The sequence below is a fragment of the Gorilla gorilla genome, chromosome 18, assembly GCF_029281585.2.
Source record: "Gorilla gorilla gorilla isolate KB3781 chromosome 18, NHGRI_mGorGor1-v2.1_pri, whole genome shotgun sequence".
NCBI classification, from domain to species: Eukaryota; Metazoa; Chordata; class Mammalia; order Primates; family Hominidae; genus Gorilla; species Gorilla gorilla.
The window spans coordinates 27,739,936-27,762,746 of NC_073242.2; the positions used below are offsets into that span (position 1 = coordinate 27,739,936).

At 52.8% G+C, this 22,811-nt stretch overlaps 1 protein-coding gene across 2 annotated transcripts in view; it reads right to left on the bottom strand.

The window, feature by feature from the left end:
- Positions 1-4,319: 4,319 nt before the first annotated feature.
- Positions 4,320-22,811, bottom strand: part of GSG1L (GSG1 like) — a 278,648-nt gene continuing 260,156 nt past the window's right edge. For both annotated transcript variants that reach the window (XM_055365588.2, XM_031002569.3), the window contains one exon: positions 4,320-8,267. In XM_055365588.2, coding sequence (XP_055221563.1) covers positions 8,170-8,267 — 98 coding nt within the window. In that variant the 3' untranslated portion in view covers positions 4,320-8,169. The remainder of the gene's footprint in view (positions 8,268-22,811) is intronic.

Below are 22,811 nucleotides of genomic sequence, written 5' to 3' on the forward strand. Positions count from 1 at the left end.
CTCTGGGGCCCTGAGACTTGAGCCTCTGATGGCCAGAGGCCGGGGAGAGCAAGAGGTGGCCAGCCTCCACCCAGTATGTTGCATATGTCCCCAGGTGCTCTGGGGGTGCCTCCCTGACTGTGTGGGCATGTCCCAGATTGCCATGTGCAGTGTGGCATTTATGACAGCACTCCAGTCTCCTAGCCTCTCTGGGAAACTGCTCCACTCACAGCTTCTGCCACAGGGGCAGCCTTTGACAACTATATGCTGTGATGATGACTACAAAATTCCTAACAGCGGCCAGGCACGGCAGCTCAGGCCTGTAATCCCAGCACTTTGGGAGACTGAGGCGGGTGGATCACTTGAGGTCAGGAGTTCGAGACCAGCCTGGCCAACATGGTGAAACTCCATTTCTACTAAAAATATAAAAATTAGCCAGGCATGGTGGTGGGTGTCTGTAATCCCAGCTACTCAGGAGGCTGAGGCAGGAGAATCGCTTGAACTTGGGAGGTGAAGGTTGCAGTGAGCCGGGATCGCACCACTGCACTTCAGCCTAGGCAACAAGAGTGAGACTCCATCTCAAAAAAAAAAAAAAAAAAAAAAAAAATCCTAACAGCCAATACACACTAAGCCCTCATCCTGAGAGCGAATGCGCTGCGGTTTCTCCTGAAGGCGCACAGTGGTGAGTTGCAGTGAGACCTGGGCTGCAGGCACCACTCTCCCCAGAAAGCTGGTGAGGACTCACACACAGTGACCCTGGGGCCAGCTGCCAGGGTCCCAGTCTAGGCTCCACCAACCACTTCCTGACAGTGCGACCTTGGCAAGTGACCTTACGCCCTGGGCCCTAGGCTTCCTTACCCAGGCTGCAGTGGTACCAGCAGTACCTCTGTCATGGAGCAGAGCTCTCAGGCGCCAGGCCCACTGGTGCTCACATCAACTCCATCCACCATCAGATGGAGGCTGGGATGTGACTCCTGGGTCTGAGGTCTTCACCAGAGCAACGTGGCACTACCTCGCACCCGGTCCCTCTCAAATTTCCAGGGCACCATCCCAGCCTTGGCAGATTGGTCCACAAAGGGCACTGGCCTTAGTGCAGCCAGCCTATTGGCTGAGCAGAGATCGATGTCCCGATGCCCTGCCCCTCCTCCGCCAACTCTTTCCCCTTCCCTATCCATTCCCTTCCCTCCCCTGATTGGCCCCTGGGATTCTTCCTCCCTTGCCTCCTCTCCCTGGGTTCATCCTGCTTGCACCTCCCACCCCCAACACACATGCCCTAGAAGTTCTCAGGAGGGCCGGGAAGAAGGGGTAAGAGTGGGTGTACCCGGCTGGGCATGTTGCACCCACTCACCAGCTTGGCCCCATCACAGAGCTTCTCCCATGCAGAGGCCCCTCCCGCTCCCCCTGGAGTCCCAGGACCCCTCATTACCCTGGGTGCCCGCTACTCCTGGCAGCTGCCCACTCCCCTGCCAGGCCTGTGGCCATCAGCCCGGCCCCTTGCCTTCCCTAAGGCAGAAGCTCAATGTCAGTCCAAGACTACGTGTGGCCCAAGGAGCAATTACCAGGGTGACGTGAGCCGGGCGGTGCTGGGGACAGGGCAGGGGCCCTGCACAGCCATTTCCTGTCTGTCCATGCAGTAAATCCCCACACAGAGGAGACTGGTTTTTCCTCATGACTGATGGTCCCAGGCTGGGCTGAATTTGTCTCAATCCCATGGCAACCAGGCCTGGGGCGGGCACAATCACTCTGTGCCCCACAGCTCAGCTCCCGAGCCACGTCTTCCATGTTTGGGAGCAGGGAGGGGGCCCTTTTCTAATTCATCCACTCAGAGAGCAGCTTTTCCTGATTTCCACCAAGGCCTCATCTGGCCGGCAGCATCCCAGCCTGCACAGCATCAAAGCCCCAGACGGGAGCCTGGCCCAGCTCTGTCACTCATCTCCAAGCCCCATGGGTGCCACTGATCAGACGCCCACTTCCCTCCATCCCCGGGGCCAGCGCACCCCAAGCCACCGCCATCTCCCAGCAGGACCCTGCTGCAGCTCCCTCTGGTCACCCTGCCTCTGCCCTGCCGCCCATTTCTCAGGCCTGCCCCACACACAGCCAGAAGAAACCTCCCAAAATGCAGAGCCCATCATGTCTGCCTTTTAAAACCCTGCCTTTTAAATCAGTGTCTCCTGTGGCCTTCAAGATGAAGATGACGGCCAAACTCCTTGCCACAACCCCCAAAGCCCCACAGTCTCTGATCCCAGCAGACCCCATGTCCTCGCCCCGAGCTCCAAGCACTCTGTCCTGTCATGCAGTGCTGCACATGGCCACATGGCGCTCACGGTGCTCCTCCAACCCCAGGGCCTTTGCACCCACGGTTCCTCCCACCTACCCTGTGCCTCCTGCCTCCTTCCTCTCCCTTCATTCTGTGCTGCAATGGTCCTTCCGAGAGGCCCTCCCTCATCCTCTGGTCTAAATCACATCTTTCCTTGGTTCACCTACATAACACCTCTCACTATACAAAGTGATTATTTTATTATTTAGGAGTGTGTGTGTGTGAGAGAGAGAGAAAGAAAGAGAGAGAGAGAGATGGAGTCTTGCTCTGTCGTCCAGGCTGGAGTGCAGTGGCTTGATCTCTTGGCTCACTGCAACCTCTGCCTCCGGGGTTCAAGCGATTCTCCTGCCTCAGCCTCCCGAGTAGCTGGGATGATAGGTGTGCGCCACCACACCCGGCTCATTTTTGCATTTTTAGTAGAGACAGGGTTTCACCATGTTGGCCAGGCTGGTCTCGAACCCTTGACCTGAAGTGATCTGCCTGCCTTGGCCTCCCAAAGTGCTGGGATTACAGGCGTGAGCCACCACACCCAGCCTATTTAGGATTATTAATAATCTAATCTCCACAAGGGTGAAGATAGTGTCTGTCTTTCTTGTTCACCATGGCCACTCCAGGGCACAGCTCTGTTCCTGTACACAGCAGTCCCTCCATAACTATTTCTTGGATCAACAAGGCACATAGCAGGTCTGCAGTGGCCTCGGGATTTGAACCCAGGCCTAACTGCACAGCCTCAGGGGCTTTCTTCCATCCTCACATCCTCCCAGGCAGGGGCTTGACACCCTTGCTGCAGCAGCTCTTCCCAGGGGATGATCCTCCCGCAGCGTGCCTCGTCCTCAGGCCCGGCTGCTGCAGATGAATCTCCATGAATCAAGCTGACATTTCCATTACCGGAGGGAGACGAGTGTGTGGCCAGGATGGCTGGCTTTGGCGGGGGTGGCGGGGATGCGTGCCTATCACAGCCACCAGCCAAGGAGGGAAGGCAGCCCAGTTACTCACGGAGGCCCGGGCCTGCCCATCAGCCCTCGGCCAGAGAAGGGATTGTGGCTTCATGGGTCCTCTGCACCTGGGGAGAGGGGGTGACACGGGCCAACAAGCAACAAGAGAAGCACAGAGCATGTGCAGACACAGGTGTGTGCCCAGGGCCACGTGTGTATCATGAGCATGTTTGTTCAGCATTAGCACATGTGTGGCATTTCGTCCAGAGCCAGCAGAAGCACGCATGAGCGTGTGTGCACAAGGTCAACAGAACACACAGTGTGGATGAGCAGCGAACATGCAGTTAGCACCTAGGTACATACAAGGTGCTGACTCACACTTGAGCAATATCAACGTGTTGTGGGGGGCCGGGGGGGTAGGGTCAGCACTTCGAGCCAAAGTCAGCCTCTGATGATCATGGGTATGTGTGACTGGGCCACGGTAAGGTTGGCATGTACACACGAGCCCAAGGCGTGTGGATACAGAGACACGGGACGCAGGTACCCAGGGCAGAACGAGGTCGTGTAAGCACTTTGGGCTGTGGGTCACGTCGATATATATGGGTGTCAAGACCAAAGACACACACACAGCCATTCTCTCCATGGTTGGAGCCTGTCTGCTCAGGGCAGCGCAGGGGAGGGGTAGCTGGGAAAGCTGTCTGCGGAGGTGGGTGGAGGGGCCTTTTCTTTCCCATCCAGGCCTCTGGGTGCTCAACCAGGCACCCCCTGCCTTCAAACCAGATGGTGACTCCCACCTTCCAGATTCAGGCAGACACTGGCATTCGCTCCCTGCATAAAGATAACTCTCATACGAACTCGTAGTAAACCCACTGGAATTACTCACCCAGCCTGCCTCTTATCTAACCAGCAGCTTTCTTGCTGCAGGCTCCATGAAACTGACAGACAGCTGGTTCTCAGCCCCTGCCCAGGAGGTGCCCAGAAGGAGACCAGAGGACTTGAAGCTCAGTGGCCCTGGGAGCCTCTGACCTCTCTCCCTTGCCCCGTGACAATGGCTGTCGCTCGAGCTGTCCGCGTATCATAACCACATACCACTTGCACGATTGTTTATTTAATATTTTTCTTTAAGCCAACTCTTTTTTTCTTTTACTTAAATGCCTATTTTGGTTTCATCCTAAGCAGTAACGTCTGTGAAGTCATAGTACTGATGTGCCCACTGTACATTTTTTTCTAATACACATTTACATAAACACAACTATTAAAATAGATTAAAATTTTGCCCATGTGTCAACTACAATCATCTCCTGGACCTCCTGCGGTCCACTCACCAACTTCAGAAGGACCCCGGGTGAGAACAAGAGCTCCTAGATGCCTGGTGGCCAGGGCTAGATCCCTGTCAGATCTGTCCCTGCCCAGGCCCATATATGGCAGCCGCCCTCTCTTGCATGAGGCCAAAGCCCAAATTCCTTGTTCTGACATTCAAGGCCTCAGTAGAGCTGGACCATAATTGCTCTCCCAGGCCCATTTCCAGCCCCGCCTTAAGCCCCACCTAGTAGGTCATTAATATTTACTGAATGAATGCAAAGTGAATTAACAAATTGTTCGCTTGATGAATCAATGCATGAATGAATGAGCACAAACCTCCAGCTGGCTGTCCCCTGAGCCCCTGAGACTCAAGACATCTGAACCACGAAGTCTCTGTCTTCCCTATCCCCCAAGCTGACCCTGTAACCTGAGAGTCGTCACCAACTTTCCTCTTCTCCCACTCAGTCTATTCCCTCCTAATTGGTTCCTGAATCTGCCCGCATGTTCCCCTCCCCAGGGCAACTTTCCTAAGCCAGCCCACTTTCTTCTCTCTCTTGAGTGTAAGAGGGATGAGGAAGGGAGAACCATCTCCCACAACTATTCTGTGCCCATAGCTGCAGTGATCTTCCTCAAATGTACACCCAGGTGCATCCCAGTCTGCTAAAAGCATCCCACTGCCCACTCCCCATTGCCCCAGGGTAAACTCTAAGCTCCCTAAGAAGGTTTCCAGTTCCTCCTGGCCTGGCTCCACTGCCCTCTGACGCCTAATTTCCCACAACTGCCTCCTGACCTCCCTGCTCTCCACACCTGCCATTGGGACTATTTTAAAGTCCTCTAATGTACTTTCTTTCCCTGCTATACTCTTGCCTGGCTGATGCCCAGACAATCTTCATGTCTTGGCTTAGACATCATTTTCTCAAAGGAGCCTCCCTAGACTACAGCTCCCACAGCCCTGATTTCCCCTTGTTGTCCTGTTAGTAAACACCCACAAAGTGTTTACTTGTGCCAGGCTCTGTTCTAGACACTTCAAATATGTTAGCTCATTTAATTTGCACAACAGCTTGAAGAGGTAGGTATAATGATTATCTGGATTTAATGGATGAGGAAACAGGCACAGAAAGGTCAAGTAACTCGCCCAAGGTCACAAGTGGAGAAGGTGGAATCTGAACCCAGGCTCACGACAATAGATGCCCTCTCTGGATGCTCCAGCATCCCACCTCAAGTGCCTACCACAGTGCTTGGCACATAGTAGGGGCACAGTGAACTATATCAGTGAATAGATGGATGCACAGCTGGATGGTTGAGTAATGAGGATGTGTGACGCATGGAAGGAGGATGGATGGAAGTCTGATACAAGGAAGGAAGACAAGCAATCAATAGAAGATGGATAGATGGATGGATGAATGGATGGATAATTGATGGATGATGGATAGATGAAGGAATGGATGGATGATAGGTGTGTGGATAATGGATGGATAGATGATGAATAGATGAAGAAATGGATAAAGAATAAATGGATAATGCAGAAATGGATAATGGATGGTTGATGGATAATGGGCAGATGGAGGGATGAATGGATGTGTGGATGACGGATAATGGATGGATAGATGGTTGATGGATAATGGGCAGATGGAGGGATGAATGGATGAGTGGATGATGGATAATGGATAGATGGAGGGATGATGGCTGATGAATGATGGATAAAGGATGGATGGATGATGGATAGACGGATGAATGGATAGATAGTGGATGGAAAGATGATGGATGATGGATGGAAGGATAAATAATGGATAAATGAAGAAATGCATAATGGTTGAATGGATAAGGGATGAACGGATGATGGAAAGATGGAGGAATGGATAATGGATAAATAGCTAACGAATGGGTGGATGGATGATGAATGGATGGATGAAAGCATAGACAATGAATGGATAGATGATGGATGGATGGATGGATGGATGGATGGATGATGGATGGATGGATGATGGATAGATAGCTGATGAATAGGTGGGTGGATGATGAATGGATGGATGAATGGATAGATAATGGATGGACAGATGGATGGATGGATGGGTGGATGGATGGATGAAGGATGGATGGATGGATGATGAAGGATGGATGGATGATGGACGATAGACGGATAATAGATGATGAGTGGGTGGATAATGGATTAATGATGATGGAGGGATGAATGACAAATGGATGAATGGATAATGGACAATAGCTGGATGAGTGATAGATGCTGGATGGATGGATGGATGGATGGATAGATGATGGATAGCTGATGAATGAGTGGATGGATGGCAAATGGATGGATGAATGGATAGATGATGGATGGATGGAAGGATGGATGAATGAATGATGGATGGATGAGTGGAAAGATGAATTATGAATGATGGATGGATGATGAATGATGGAAGGATAATAGATGATGAATGGGTGGATAATAGATGGACGAATGATAGATGGAGGGACGAATGATGAATGGATGGATGGATAATGGATAATGGCTGGATGAGTGATGGATGATGGATGGAAGGATGGAAGGATAAAGGAGAAGAATGTATTCTACGTGGGGAAAAGCTCTAGAAATTCTTCTGGGAAGGAATAAGGCCTCTTGGGAAATGACTGAACTTGGAGTCAGGAGTCCTGATTCAAACCCCATCTCTGCCATTTGCTAGCTCTGTAATCTCAGGCAAGTTACTTCATTCATCTCTGTGACCCTAATTTCCCTCCTCTTTATAATAGGAATCTGTTTCTCCAGGCATCTAAGCCCTGGGATTTTCTGTAAAGGTGGTGCTAGGCACAGGGTAAAGGCTCCTCAGGGTCAGGGTGGTGTGATGTTGCTGAGCTCTGAAGAGAAATGTGGCTTCTTCACCCTCCCTGCTTAGGGCTTGGGTTTGGGGGCCCACTTCTTGCTCGCCCCACATCTCTTGTTTGCCTGGCCCCTGCCTTGCCCACTCTCTGGAATCCAAGGCAGCCCTGCCAGCCTGTGTCCAGCCTGGGCTCTGTGCTCCCTCCCTGCCACCCTGCAGTGTCTGGCCCTGGCCTCTGCACAGTCTCTGCTGTCACCTTCAGCCTCCTTGAGGAGTAATGGGGTGGGGCAATGACAGGGCAGCCACAGCCCAGAGAGCAACTGGCCTCCATACACCGCAAGAAAACAAGTTCAACAAGCATTTATTGAGCCCCTGCTGTGTGCCTGCTGTGTGACACCCCTGCAGTGCCTGCACCACTGCCCCCTCCTTCAGGAAGCCACTCTCTGCCCCCCATAGGGCTCTGCCCCTCTGGGCACCTGACTGGCTTGTGGGTGCCAGCCATTCAGTGGCCAGTGGCCATGTGTCTCCTGGCATCGCAGCTGTGCCCAGCAGGGCTCATGTGATGATGGCAAGAGTCCGGGGCTGCTGTCCCAAAGTCACTCTGTGCAGCCCTGTGCATTCCCTTGGGCCTGCCCTGGCCCCATTTCCAAGGCCCTGGGACCCAGGCAGCGATGGGCAGGACAGGCCTGGCATCTCCCACGCAGGCTGACTGAGTTCACGGCACACAGGCCAGGGTTCTGGGGGCACCACTCTGGTGGTCTTGCAGCAGGGGCTGGTGCCAGCAATGGCCTGAGGTCCGCGGGCCAGGTTGAGGTCTTGGTCACACCCAGTGCCCCAAGACCCAGCACTGTCGGTTCAGCTCTGGTGCTTCCTGTGCGGAGCTCCGGGGCCAGGAATCCGCCATGTGTGGCTGGTGTCCTGCCAGGAGACAAGGCGGTCAGTGCTGAAAGCCACCTTCCTCCACCCACATCCTGTCTACCCACCGTCCCCCACCCACACATCCATCGCTCACCCTCATTTACCAGGCCTTCTGCCCATCATGCCTTCTGTCTACTGATCCATGCCCAACACCGCCAGCTCTCCACCCATCCCTCCCCTGTCAGCCACCCAGTCACCCACCAGTTCACCAACACACCTGTGACCTAGTCATGTATCTGCCAATATTTGCTGCCATCCACTTATCAAGCCACCAATGTATCCACGACTCTGCTCACACACTCTCCAACCCACAGCCCAGAACCCGCTCATGCATCTCACACCTGCCAACAGGTGCACCACTCCCCCAGCCATCCTCCTACCACCCAGTAACCCAACCATCCTCCTACCACCCAATAACACACCTTTACATGTACACATCCACCTACACCCAAAACATCCCCATATCCACCCCATGCCCACCTGACAGCCACGACAGCACCACCTGCAGTCACGTTCACTCACCTCACATAAAGCCATGCCCCCACTCCTGCCATCTGCCCACCCATTTTCCCTCCATCCTTCCCTTCCACCACCCACCCCTCAGCAAACCCACCTACTTGTGCAGCCATCATCCACCACCATCCTGTCATCCTGCAGCCGTCTCCCCACCTTGCCATCTGCCCCCAAGCAGGCCTCCTTGAGCACCCCATTTGCCTTATATGTGTTCAGGAGCTGTTGTGTAGGGATATTAGAAGGGGAACAAGAGCAGATGTCTCCTAGGTCCCCAAGTCCTTGCTGGACCCCAGAAACTGTGTGTGTGGACATGGGTGTGCCCAAAGCTGACTCTGAGAAACTCTCTGTGCACCGAGGCAGGGGGCACCTGCCACTGTCTACCACACTTAGTGGACTGGACAAGGGGAAGGGCTGGAAAGGCTCTTCCCCTCTGCCACTCTCACTCCTTCGTGTTTTTGGCAATTTTTGGAAGATCACTCCCTTGTCACCCCTCAAGTGTCTCTTCAAAGTCTTTCTAGCGCACCAGAACCATTCCCATCTCATGCTGTGGCCTAAAATGTCCTTGTACCTCCCGCCGAATCAAATCAAGACCCAGCTGGAGTTTCGGCTCTCCAGGAAACCCCCTCTGACATCCTCCCCCTGGCACTCAGGGATCTCCCTCATCCCAGAGCACCCACCCTCAGCGCACACTCTGCCAGCATCACCCCCGTTAGACCCCAAGCCCAGGGGAGCAATGACTGAGCCCAGAATGTATGCACCCCTGTGGACCAGTGGAGGTGGAGCTGGAAGGTGCAAAACTAAGGGAGAGGGTTGGTGTGGTGGAGTGGGGCTGGGAGTGAAGGGGGGAAAGAAGAAAACAAACAGTTCCTGAGCATGTGCAGCTCCAGAGGTAGTTCTGCCCATTTTACAGATGAGGGAGCCGAGGCTCTGTAAGGATTAGTAGATGCTTTAGAAGTCACAGCTATGATAGAGCTGGACTGAATTACTTTCCTCCTGATTCCAAATTTCAGCATTTAAAAAAATGTGATCCCTATAATTTCATTTTCCTACTCTGATTCTCAGACATACTTGTCATACTTTAGGGTCAGACAGGCTCTCGGCAGAAAGCCCATTGAGGTGGGAATTCCTAGTGAAGCCAAGCTCCTACTTGCATGCCTCTAAGGATGGAGATCTCCTTGTTCCTTCTCCATCCTCAAAGCAGCTCTCATTATCAGGAGAGTCTTTCTAATAACAAGGCTGCAAGACAAGAGTCAAAGAGGAAGATTGTTGTGTCCATAGCTGGGGTGGGGGGTAATTTTTTTGGCTTTCACTTTTTTCTTTCTGCTTTTAATATTCTTTAATGTTAGTGTTTTGCAAGTTTTACTATATTTATTAAGGGGTGGGAAACATTTTGCAAACATTTTGGAATCATTTGGCTTCAGAAAAACACATTTGTTTTGGCCTCAGTCATGGAAACCATTGCATACTTTGGAAGTGTTGGCTGCCAAGATAGAGGTGTTTGGGTTTTTTTTTTTTTAATCTAGAAGCAAATATTTGGTGCATGGAAAGGTACGATTGTTTTTCTAAATAAGCATTTAGGCATAATTTTAGCTGCTTGTACAGTGGCCGAAAAGCAGAGCCATGGAGAGATCATCAGAACAGAAAGAAAGTGATAGTGTATTTTTTAAGGAAAAGGAAATGTCACAATCCCTGTCCTTCCCTGAGTTAAAATCAGGCTGTCTGTCCCCTGGATGCAGAGGGCAAGACGCTGAGGACTGGGGCCCTCCTCCCTTTCTCTGGCTACCCAGGAGGCACTTGGGGCCCAGAGCCATTTAAGGTGTGTGTATAAAGAGGGGAACACCCCAGCAGCCCACCAGGGACCCCCACCCACTTCTCTTCTCTCCCAGGCCTTGTGCTGTAGATTGGGAATCTCAACTCAAAATGTCTTGTGGGCCCAAGCAGGCAATGTAAATGGATGAGGTGAGTCAGAGACAGTGCCAATTGTTACCAAGGAGAATGTGGGCTCAGATCTTCCTAAACTGTTTTTTTGTTTGTTTGTTTGTTTGAGATGGGGTCTCACTCTGTCACCCAAGATGGAGCACAGTGGCACCATCATGGCTCACTGCAGCCTCGAGCTCCTAGGTTTAAACAATCCTCTCGCCTCAGTCTTCTGAGTAGCTGTGACTGCAGGTGCACATCACCATCCCTGGCTAATTATTTATTTATTTTTTTGTAGAGATGGGGGTCTCGCTATGTTCCACAGCCTGGTCTTGACTTCCTGACCTCAGGTTATCTTCCCGCCTCGGCCTCCCAAAGCCCTGGAATTACAGGTGTGAGTCACCATGCCCAGCTGGATCTTCAAAACTTTCTTTTTTTTTTTTTTTTGAAATGGAGTCTCGCTCTGTTGCCCAGGCTGGAGTGCAGTGGCGCGATCTCGGCTCACTGCCAGCTCCACTTCCCGGGTTCACGCCATCCTCCTGCCTCAGCCTCCCAAGTAGCTAGGACTACAGGCACCTGCTACCACGCCCGGCTAATTTTTTTGTACTTTTAGTAGAGACGGGGTTTCACCGTGTTAGCCAGGATGGTCTCGATCTCCTGACTTCGTGATCCACCCGCCTCGGCCTCCCAAAGTGCTGGGATTACAGGCTTGAGCCACCGCGCCCGGCCCAAAACTTTCAAAGAAACTGAAAATCTGGATCTCGAAACAAAACCTCCTGGCTTTTAAATGATGACAATTAAGGTTTCAAATGTATTTTCAACAATCTTTGGGCCAAAGAGCATTTCTCAGGCTGCACTCAGCCCACGAGAGGCAGATCCCAGCCTGTGTCTTCGTTCCGTGATTCTGTTCCATGGCTTTGCATAGGCTGATCCCCTAGGTGGGAGTGCCCTTCCCTGCTCTTCTCCCGCTGTTGACTCCCTGATTTTTTCAAATGCTGCCTGCTCTGGGAAGCATTCCATGGCCCTGCAGAATGCTTCCTAGAGCAGGCAGCATTTGGAAAATGGAGGCTCTGCTCCTTTCCCTGTGCCCTTCAGCAGCCTGCATAACTCTCTCCCCGAACTCATCAGTTTGTGTTGTAATAGCCAGGTCAGCATGGGTCTCCCCAACGAACCTGGGGATGGGAGACAGCTTTATGAGCAGGGCCAGGGTCTGCTTCATCTTGGAGCCCTAATTCCCCAGCCCCTGGCCCAGCACAGAGCAAGTCCCAAACTGACTCTTTTTTTTTTCTTTTTAAACAAATGAAGAAACCATGGAGGAAGGGGAGAGAGTGATTCCTGCGCTTGGGATGCACCTGCTCTACCTGCTCTGAGCTTCTGTATAGTATGAAAAGGGTTTTTGCTCAAACTCTCCTCTTTTGGGTGAAGGCTCAGGTGATGGCAGGGGGCTGGGGAGACCGTACTTCGGTCTAACAGCCAAAGGTTCAAACCCAGCCTCCACTGCTTGCAAATTGTGTGAATTTTTTTTAAGCCGTGTGGCTTCTGACAAGCAACTTCACCTCTCTGAGCCTGCAAATGGATGAAAGCTACAAAGGAGTTGGCAGGCCCAGCAGGCACCCTGCAGAGAAGCCCTTCACTGTCCAATCTCAGACACAGACAGAAGTGGAAAGAACACAGTTCTGGAAGCACTAGAAGCAGGTTGGGTTTGAAAGCCTCTCTTCACAAATGGGGAAACCAAGGCCCATGGGTGGGAAAAGATTTGTCAAGGCCCCACTCAGAGGGTGGTAGCAGGTACTGTGGTTTCCATTTTCTGGGAACCTCCCAAGGTTAGCAGAGTATTTGACCACAGGAGGTTCCCCAAAAGTGTGATTTCTCTTCCCTTTTAAATCCAGATATCAAAACATGAATATATTTAACATCAGATCTCCTCCAGCCCTATCTCCCGCCTCCCTCAGTGAAGAATCACTGTCTTGAACCCTCTCTAAGCCACCAAGATCCGGGAATCAGACATAATTGCTGAATTGAATTAAATCACATCTACTGTTCCAAAATGGATTCATTGGGTTGGGAGGGCCCTTCAAGACCAGGAACGTCAATGCCACCACAAATGTACAGATCAGGAAACTGAGGCACTTAGAGGGAAACTGACTTGCTCAAGGTCTCTCTGCAGCTGGCAGAGTGAGGGTAACAGGTGGCAGGTATTGGTGCTCCTGACCCCACAGTAGCCCAGCTTGGCACAGATCAGCTGGATCCCTTTACAGGGAAGTTCCTTCCGGCCAATCACCCAGCCGCTGTGCGAGGTGCTGAAAGCCTCTCTCTATAGGACTCACAGGTCCGCCCAAAGCCAACTGTCTGGCTGCCCAACCTTGACCTCTGCCCTCTAGAAAGAAAGGAAGCTTGAAGAGTGGTGGAAAATGAATCAGGGATGGCACTAAGAAATTGGGCTTTGGAAACCTGTCAGCTAGTGACACTCTCATCTCTCTTCTAGGTCCACAAATCTCTACCATGAGAGGGCTTCAGAGGTGTCATCATATATGGGAATATCTGTGTACTGGTTTTCTCCTCATCTTGCCTTTGAGGCGTGTGTCACAGGAGGACAAAGGCCAGCTCTGCTTTCCCTCACAGTTGCATCCCTGCATCAGCATAGTCCCAGGCACAGCGTTGAAAGCACATGTCTGCAGAATGAGTGAACGGTGGAGGGCTCAGGAGGAAGGGCAGGCTTGAGTGGGACGGACCCGTATGGAGGGAAGTTTGTGTCTTCTGGTCTACCTCGGGCAGGCTGTTTTAGGAGATTGAATGGGGGCCATCTATCTCCCCACTGGGGTCATCCTCAGGGATTCCACGTTTCTGAGCCATAACATTCTCTCTGTCTCTTTCTTGCCCTTGGGATGAGACAAAGTCCACTGCACCTGCCACCTCTCCCCAGGGCCCCTGATTCCTCAGTCCTTTATTAGACATGTGTTGGGCATGTGTTGTGTGTCAGCCTCCACACTGGCTGCTGGGTTTACAGACGTGAGTGAGATGCGGCCCTCCCCCCGGGTGCTCACAGGCACACATATGAAGAGATGACAAGACCAGACATGCCTCCCACTCCTGCTGTGTGCCAGGAACCATTCAATGTGCTTCCTGTCCATGGACTCATTTAATCCTCAAAAATACTCTCCCTCTCCCTCTCCCTCTCCCTCTCCCTCTCCCTCTCCCTCTCCCTCTCCCTCTCCCCACGGTCTCCCTCTCCCGCTCTTTCCACGGTCTCCCTGTGATGCCGAGCCGAAGCTGCTGCTCCCATCTCAGCTCACTGCAACCTCCCTGCCTGATTCTCCTGCCTCAGCCTGCCGAGTGCCTGCGATTGCAGGCGCGCGCCGCCACGCCTGACTGGTTTTCATATTTTTTTGGTGGAGACGGGGTTTCGCTGTGTTGGCCGGGCTGGTCTCCAGCTCCTAACCGCGAGTGATCCGCCAGCCTCGGCCTCCCGAGGTGCCGGGATTGCAGACGGAGTCTCGTTCACTCAGTGCTCAATGGTGCCCAGGCTGGAGTGCAGTGGCGTGATCTCGGCTTGCTACAACCTCCACCTCCCAGCCACCTGCCTTGGCCTCCCAAAGTGCCGAGATTGCAGCCTCTGCCCGGTCGCCGCCCCGTCTGGGAAGTGAGGAGCGTCTCCGCCTGGCCGCCCATCGTCCGGGATGTGAGGAGCCCCTCTGCCTGGCTGCCCAGTCTGGAAAGTGAGGAGCGTCTCTGCCCAGCCGCCATCCCATCTAGGAAGCGAGGAGCGCCTCTTCCCGGCCGCCATCACATCTGGGAAGTGAGGAGCGTCTCTGCCCGGCCGCCCATCGTCTGAGATGTGGGGAGCACCTCTGCCCTGCCGCCCCGTCCGGGATGTGAGGAGCGTCTCTGCCCGGCCGCCCCGTCTGAGAAGTGAGGAGACCCTCTGCCTGGCAACCGCCCCGTCTGAGAAGTGAGGAGCCCCTCCGCCCAGCAGCCACCCCATCTGGGAAGTGAGGAGCGTCTCCGCCCGGCAGCCACCTCGTCCGGGAGGGAGGTGGGAGGGTCAGCCCCCCGTTCGGCCAGCCGCCCTGTCCGGGAGGTGAGGGGCGCCTCTGCCCGGCCGCCCCTACTGGGAAGTGAGGAGCCCCCCGCCTGGCCGGCCGCCCGGTCGGGGAGGTGAGGGGCGCCTCTGCCCGGCCGCCCCTACTGGGAACTGAGGAGCCCCTCTGCCCGGCCGCCCCTACTGGGAAGTGAGGAGCCCCCCCGCCCGGCCAGCCGCCCCGTCCGGGAGGGAGGTGGGGGGGTCGGCCCCCCACCTGGCCAGCCACCCCGTCCGGGAGGGAGGTGGGGGGGTTAGCCCCCCGCCTGGCCAGCCGCCCCGTCCGGGAGGTGAGGGGCGCCTCTGCCCGGCCGCCCCTACTGGGAAGTGAGGAGCCCCCCCGCCCGGCCAGCCGCCCCGTCCGGGAGGGAGGTGGGGGGGTCAGCCCCCCGCCCGGCCAGCCGCCCCGTCGGGGAGGGAGGTGGGGGTGTCAGCCCCCTGCCGGCCAGCCGCCCCGTCCGGGAGGGAGGTGGGGGGGTCAGCCCCTCGCCTGGCCAGCTGCCCCATCCGGCAGGTGAGGGGCGCCTCTGCCCGGCCGCCCCTACTGGGAAGTGAGGAGCCCCTCTGCCCGGCCAGCCGCCCCGTCCAGGAGGGAGGTGGGGGGGGGTCAGCCCCCTGCCTGGCCAGCCGCCCCGTCTGGGAGGTGGGGGGCGCCTCTGCCCGGCCGCCCCTGCTGGGAGGTGGGGAGCCCCTCTGCCCGGCCACCGCCCCATCTGGGAGGTGTGCCCAGCAGCTCATTGAGAGCGGGCCATGATGACAATGGCGGTTTTGTAGAGTGGAAGGCGGGGAAAGGTGGGGAAAGGATTGAGAGGTCGGATGGTTGCCGCGTCTGTGTGGAGGGAGGTAGACATGGGAGACTTTTCTCTGTACTAAGAAAAAATTCTTCTGCCTTGGGATCCTGTTGATCTGTGACCCTACCCCCAACCCTGTGCTCTCTGAAACATGTGCTGTATCCACTCAGGGTTGAATGGATTAAGGGCGGTGCAAGATGTGCTTTGTTAAACAGATGCTTGAAGGCAGCATGCTCGTTAAGAGCCATCACCACTCCCTAATCTCAAGTACCCAGGGACACAAACACTGCGGAAGGCCGCAGGGTCCTCTGCCTAGTAAAACCAGAGAACTTTGTTCACTTGTTTATCTGCTGACCTTCCCTCCACTATTGTCGTGTAACCCTGCCAAATCCCCCTCTCCGAGAAACACCTAAGAATGATCAATAAAAAATAAATAAATAAATAAAAAACTAAAAAAAAAAAAAAAAAAAAAAAAAAATACGAGTTAGGTGCCATTATTATCCCCATTTTACAGGTGAGGAAACCGAGGTCCAGATAAATTAAGTCATTGTTTCAAGGCCTCACTGCTGAGACTTGAATCTAGCCAGCTTCACTCCAAAGGTTGGGCTCTCATCAACAGATAATTAGATTTAAAACTATGCAGCCATTAAAAAACAATGAAATCTGCTGGGTGCAGTGGCCATGCCTGTGATCTCAGCACTTTGGGAGGCTGAGGCAGGTGGATCACCTGAGGTCAGGAGTTCAAGACCAGTCTGGCCAACATGGTGAAAACCTGTCTCTACTAAAAATACATAAATTAGCTTGGTGTGGTAGCAGGTGCCTGTAATTCCAGCTACTTGGGAGGCTGAGGCAGGAGAATTGTTTGAACTCGAGAGGCAGAGATTGCAGTGAGCCAAGATTGCACCACTGCACTCCAGCCTGAGCAGCAAGAGCAAAACTCCATCTCAAAAAAAAAAAAAAAGGCCGGGCGCGGTGGCTCACGCCTGTAACCCCAGCACTTTGGGAGGCCGAGGCGGGTGGATCACGAGGTCAGGAGATCAAGACCATCCTGGCTAACACGCTGAAACCCCATCTCTCCTAAAAATATAAAAAATTAGCCAGGCATGGTGGCAGGCACCTGTAGTCCCAGCTACTCAGGAGGCTGAGGCAGGAGAATGGTGTTAACCCAGGAGGCGGAGCTGGCAGTGAGCCGAGATTGCACCACTGCACCACAGCCTGGGTGACAGAGCGAGACTCCATCTCAAAAAAAAAAAAAAAAGAGAGAGAGAGAGAATGAAATCCTGTCTTTCGTAGCAACATGGGTAGAGCTGTAGGCCAGCTCTTAAGTGAAATAACTCAGAAACAAAAAATCAAGCATCACATGTTCTCATTTGTAAGTAGGAGCTGAACAACAAGCACATACGGCCATAGAGAGGGAAATACCAGAAACTGGGTGCTCCACAGGGGGAGGATGGGAGTGGGGTAAGGGTTGAAAAATTACCTACAGGGTACGTTGTTCACTATTCAGGTGACAGATACATCAGAAGCCCAACCTGAGCATTATGCAATACATCCATGTAACAAACCTGCACCTGTACCCCCTGAATCTATAACAATTAAAACATTTAAAAACACAAAGATTGGGCTCATAGACATTATAAAAATTTGGCTCACAGACAAACACCAGGAGAGTGAAAGGCGGAGACGAACGTGTTCCCCTCTGCCAGGAGCTGGGGAGGGGGCTGGGGGCCGTTCCCAGACAGTTCAGCTAGATTTTGAAAGTCCTTGCAAAAGCTCCCAATTCCACTGGTAGGGTTGGTTTTCTGCCCAGTGGAGGAAGGGGGCACAGCATTTCATGCAGAAAGAACAGGGTGTGAAACAGGTCCTTGGCAGGCGGATGAGGTTCTTCAGGAAGTGTGAAAAACCTAGCAATATTGTAGTTTCAGGGAGGCAAGTGGACGGGTATGGCCTGAAAGCAGAGCACATGGGGATGAAGGGGTAAGGCATGGAGCATCGCAGCTGCAGAAGGTGCTTGGTGGCAGGTGTAGAATGCCCAGCAGGGCCCCCTAAACCCCATGCACCCCAAGGGTTTCTGCCTTATCATGACACTTCTCAGCTACAGATTCCTTGCCTGTCCCACACTGAGGAATTGGGCTCTTGAGGGCAGTCTATTTTGACACCTGCCCCAGGTATTTCTTAGGGTTAGGCACGGTTGTGGTACCACTGCCTTGGACAGAAGTGGGCATAAAGTAGAAGAACCATGTCATAGCTTTAGCTTAGAGTCAGACAGGCTTGTGACCCCAAGGTCATAAGCTTGTCCCCAAAGGACAAGTGACATTACCTCTCAGAACCCAAGTATTTTCCCTTGTAAAATAGAAATACTACTCACAGCACACAGCTCCTGAGGACTAAGTGAGCTAAATCATGCACCAGAAACATACTGGTGACCCACTGTGTGCTAGGCCCTGGGGATGTCACAGTGAATGCAGCAACAAGGTCCCTATGCTGGTGACATTTCCATTTCACTGAGGAGAGGCTGGACATAAACAAGGGAGCAGGCCAGGTGTGGTGTCTCATGCCTGTAATCCCAGCACTTTGAAAGGCTGAAGCGGGAGGATTGCTGGAGGCCAGGAGTTCGAGACCGGCCTGGGCAAGACCCCATCTCTACCAAAAAAAAAAAAAAAAAAAAATTAAATGGGCTTGGCGGCTCACGCCTGTAATCTCATCACTTTGGGAGTCCAAGGCAGGAGGATTATTACTTGAGGCCAGGAGTTCGAGACCAGCCTGAGCAACATAGCAAGACTCCATCTCTACAAAAAAAATTGGAAACATAAAAAAAATTACCAACGTCTATGTCATGTGCCTGCAATCTCAGCTACTCAGGAGGCTGAGGTGGGAGGATCCCTTGAGCCCAGGATATCAAGGCTGCAGTGAACTATAATCACACCACTGCACTCCAGCCTGGGTGACAGAGCACAACCTTATCTCAAAAAACAAAACAAAACAAAACAAAAACAGAAAAACAAGTGAGCAAAGAAGGGCTCAGAGAGGAACAAGTGATGGAAAGAAAAATGATGATGCAGGAGGGGAAGGCGAGAGAAGGCCTCATGGGAACTTGTGAAGGGGGTGGGCACCGAGCCAGATCCCTACTAGAGCTGCTGTTATAGGAGGTTTTAGAGCTAGGAAGGACTGGGGAGGACATGATCAAGTTTATGTCTTCGGAGGATGGATTGGAAAGGAATTGGCCCTAGAAGCAGCAATTTCCATCTAGAAGTTGCTGAATAGCCCAAGCAAGTGACAAAATGCAGACTGGCTTCTGGCAATAGCTTCAAAGTGACAGGTATTGGCCGAGGGTTGAGGACAACTCCGAATTTGGTCTGTAGATCAGCAGCATCAGCATCGTGGAGAACTTAGAGCTGCGGAACCCTGGGTCCCCCGCCAGACTTCCTGAATCAGAAATTCTGAGGTTGGGGCCCTGCAGTCCATCCTTTAACGAGCGCTCCATGTGTCTCTGATGCTCCTGTTGGCTTGGATCTCTCGACCCCCAATGCTGAGGTCTCAGATGTCTCCAAGCTGTGCGCCATCTGCGCTCCCAGCAAATTGGCATTGATATTTATTTCAGAAATACTGTCTGTTTCCATTTTAATAAAGGAAGCAACTCGAGCAGGACTCTATTGGATTTGATTTTGATCTAATAAAAATGCCAAGTTGCTCTGGGTCCAGAAAAATTCTTTCTTGAAATTCCCTCTGCTATTTTGAGGGCAGCAGCAGTGGCAGAGACCCATCTAGATGGAGCTCCCAGAAGCCACCTCCGCGCCAGGCATGCGACTGCCTCTCGTGGAGCCCAGCCTTACAGATACACCTGGCAAAATCAAAAGCTTGTCTCAGGCATTGAACTTGACAGCTGCAATCAACTGCAAACCTCAGTCGCCCCTGAAAGGAAGATGCAGACACCTGGGCCATATGGCAACATCGCCTCCATCAAATGTCACATCTGATGTGCTCCTGAGCTGGCTGGTGGCACCACAAAGCCCCAAAGGCAGGTTTCAAAAGCAACTTCCTCAGGAAAAAAAAAATTATAGCTGAATCCATATCACAGTAGCCCCCCCAGAATAACATCTTTGGGGACAGTTAGGATAACCGGAAGTTTATGTAATTGCTAATATAAAAGTGGCTTCTCAGATGGGAGGTGGTGGGAGAAACGTGGAGGTTGACAGCCAACAATTAAGCACCTATTATGTGCCACACACTAGTTTAGACTCTTGGGATATACACAGGAACAAAACACACAAGGCGCCTGTTCTCATGGCACTTGGTGGAGAGAGGCAGCAAAACGAAAACCAAGCATGTGAACATAAACGATCATTTCGGAGAGGGACAAATGCTAGGAGGAAAAGAGAACCCGGTGATATGGGGATGACTGGGGAAGCTGGTGCAGATCAGGGAAGGCTTCTCGGAGGAAGCGGCCTTTCAGCTGACTTAAAGATGAGACGAAGTCAGCCATGCCATGATTTAGAGGGAGAGCATCCAGGCAGAGAGAACAGCAAGTGCAAGGGTCCTACCAAGGGAATGAGTTTTGCGTGTTTAAGAAAGAGGGAGGTCAGGTTGGCTGGGGCAGCATGGGAGATGGGGAAGAGGCCTGCGGGGTTGGGAGCCTGAGAAGGAGTGGCCTCTCTCCCAGGGTAAGGAGCAAGATCTAAATGCCAAGCTGAGTTTTATTGCCGAGTGAACCAGAGATCCCAGCAAATCTGATTTGCCTTACAGCACTGTATTTCTAGAAGAAGAATCCCCGCTTCTCAGGGCTGGATCAGCCATCAGATGAGATGGCAGAGAAGCGCTTAGCACAGACCTGCACACAGTAAGTGTTTAATAATGCCGGCTCCCTGACATCCCGCCTCCCCCGTTCCTCCTGCCGGCAAGTCAGCCCATCGCAGGATCTGAGCAGCTGCTCCCCGCAAAAATATTGCAAAACTCGTCCAGGCATTTCCAAAATATTTTCTTGGCTGAAAACCCACTAGCAGCTAAGAGGCCGAATTCTGAGACGGCATCATTTCCATACTCATTTGATCGGCTGCTTCTCTAGACCATGAGCTCCATGAGGACCAAGGCCATGTCTGGAGGCACCCCACATCCTCAGTACCCTGCCCAACCAATGGAGCTGCTGACTGACATCACCTAGCAGTCCAGGGTGTGGGCGATGAGGTCAGACCGGCCGGGTTCAAATCCCAGCTTTGCTACTTTCTAGCTGTGTATTGAGTAAGCCATGGTCTTAACCTCCCTGGGCCTCAGTTTCCTTGTCTGTAAAATGGGTCTGTATTTAGGGTTAAATGAGTGAATAAGTGCAAAGTCCTGAGAACATGCACAAAGGTGAGATATTGTGATTAGATCTAGGGGACTGAGTTCTTCTTGCTGGCTGTTTCCGTAATCAAATGCAGGTATCATCATGATAGCCCTGGAGGTCCTGCCAAGGGGTATCACCCTGGCTAAGTCCCCCTTCCTGCTTTCCCTTTCCTGCACCCCATGTCATCCTGAGTGGGATGAGGCACCATGCCCTGCTATCCTTCACCCTGCATTGACCCCTTTCAAGCTCTGGCCACACAGTGAACTAATGGCTTGGGTCTGTCTCCCCAACAAGACTTGGAAGTCAACAGGGTCCAGTAACATGCCTTATTCGTCTCCATGCTCCCAGGAGCCAGAGAGGTCTCTTTAGTAATGATTTGTGGAATAAATAAAGCAGCCTGCTTCAGGATCCCTGAAGTCACGGGATCTCTCACACGTGCCAGCATCCAGCCCACATTCCCCCGACCCCTCCCTCAGCTCTGACCACAGAGGGGGTCTCTTCCTTACTCGCTGTTTGACGTGGGAGTTCCCAGCAACTCCGCTGTCCCCAGGGAATGACAGCCATCCCTGCTAATGCTCAGCTACCTGATAAAAGGCACACCCGGCACAGGGGTTGTGGGGTCTCAGGCTCTTTTCTTCCCTGAGAAACCAGGATTTGGAAAGTCTCTGGGGGCGACTGACAGTTTTCCACAGCTCTTTCCCCACCGGCCTCTGGCTCCCCTGAACCCCCAGGAGGTTAGGCCCCTTTTGTGTCACTGTGTCTCCCTACCCTACACATTCTCCTCAGATGATCTTTGCAGTCTCTGGGCTTCAACCATCCCATACTGTACTGCAGCCTCAAACTCCTGGGCTCAATCAATCCTCCCACTTCAGCCTCCAGAGTAGCTGAGAATACAGGCTTGCACCACCATGCCCAGCTAATTTTAACTTTTTTTTCAAGATGGGGTCTTGCTATGTTGCCCAGGCTGGTCTCGAACTCCTGGCATCAAATGATCCTCCTGCCTTGGCCTCTCAAAGAGCTGGGATTAAGGCATGCACCACTGCACCTGCCTGTCTCTCTGCCACCCTTTTAAGCTCCCCTCCATTGATCTGGCTGCCTCCTGGAGGCCCTCACGAGCCCCTCAAACTCCACACAGACAAAGCAACATTGCCCTTCACAAACTGACCCCTCCCCATATCCTTCCATCAGTCAGGGACCCCATGCCCCTGACTGCTTGGGCAAAAATTCTGTGCATATCCTAGGTCCCTCCTCTCCCCCGGTCCTCACTCAAATCAGTCACTTATCTGATGCTGTCCCCCCAGCTCCACGGTGGTGCACACTGCTAACCCCCAACTGTGCAAGGGGGCTTTCTCCATCGAGCCCCAAGCCCCTCTGCCCATGCCCCGAGCCATTACCTCCAGAGAACTCATGCACCCGACCCTCTCTGCGGCAGCCCTTGAACAATGGCCCAGGAGAGTTGCCTTCCTATCTGGGGGGATGGCTCAGATACATACTCTCTGCACTGGTTCCCCCAGCCCCCAGCAGGCTCGACGCTGTGCCTTTGACTGGTCGCCTTTGTCTCCCTTCTTAGTCTCTCTTCCTCACTCCTAGTTGGGTGTTCAATCATCAAAATAAAGCACTTGCTGTTATATCCTCATCTCAAGGGACGTCCAGGGAAACACACACCAAGACACTCTGGAAACTCTACCAGCAGAGGGTCCTTGAGCTACCCACTTTTATCTCCAACACCACAGTTCAGGCCGCCACCATCATGTCTCCCAAGAACGACTGCAACAGCAAAACATTTCGTGCATATTGTAGATTACAAGATGGTCTCCTGGTCTCGAGTTTGGCTCTTCTCTGATCCTTTTCCCACAGTGCAGATACATATATATATATATATATATATATGGAAATATGGATAGATGGTAGATAGGATAGATAGG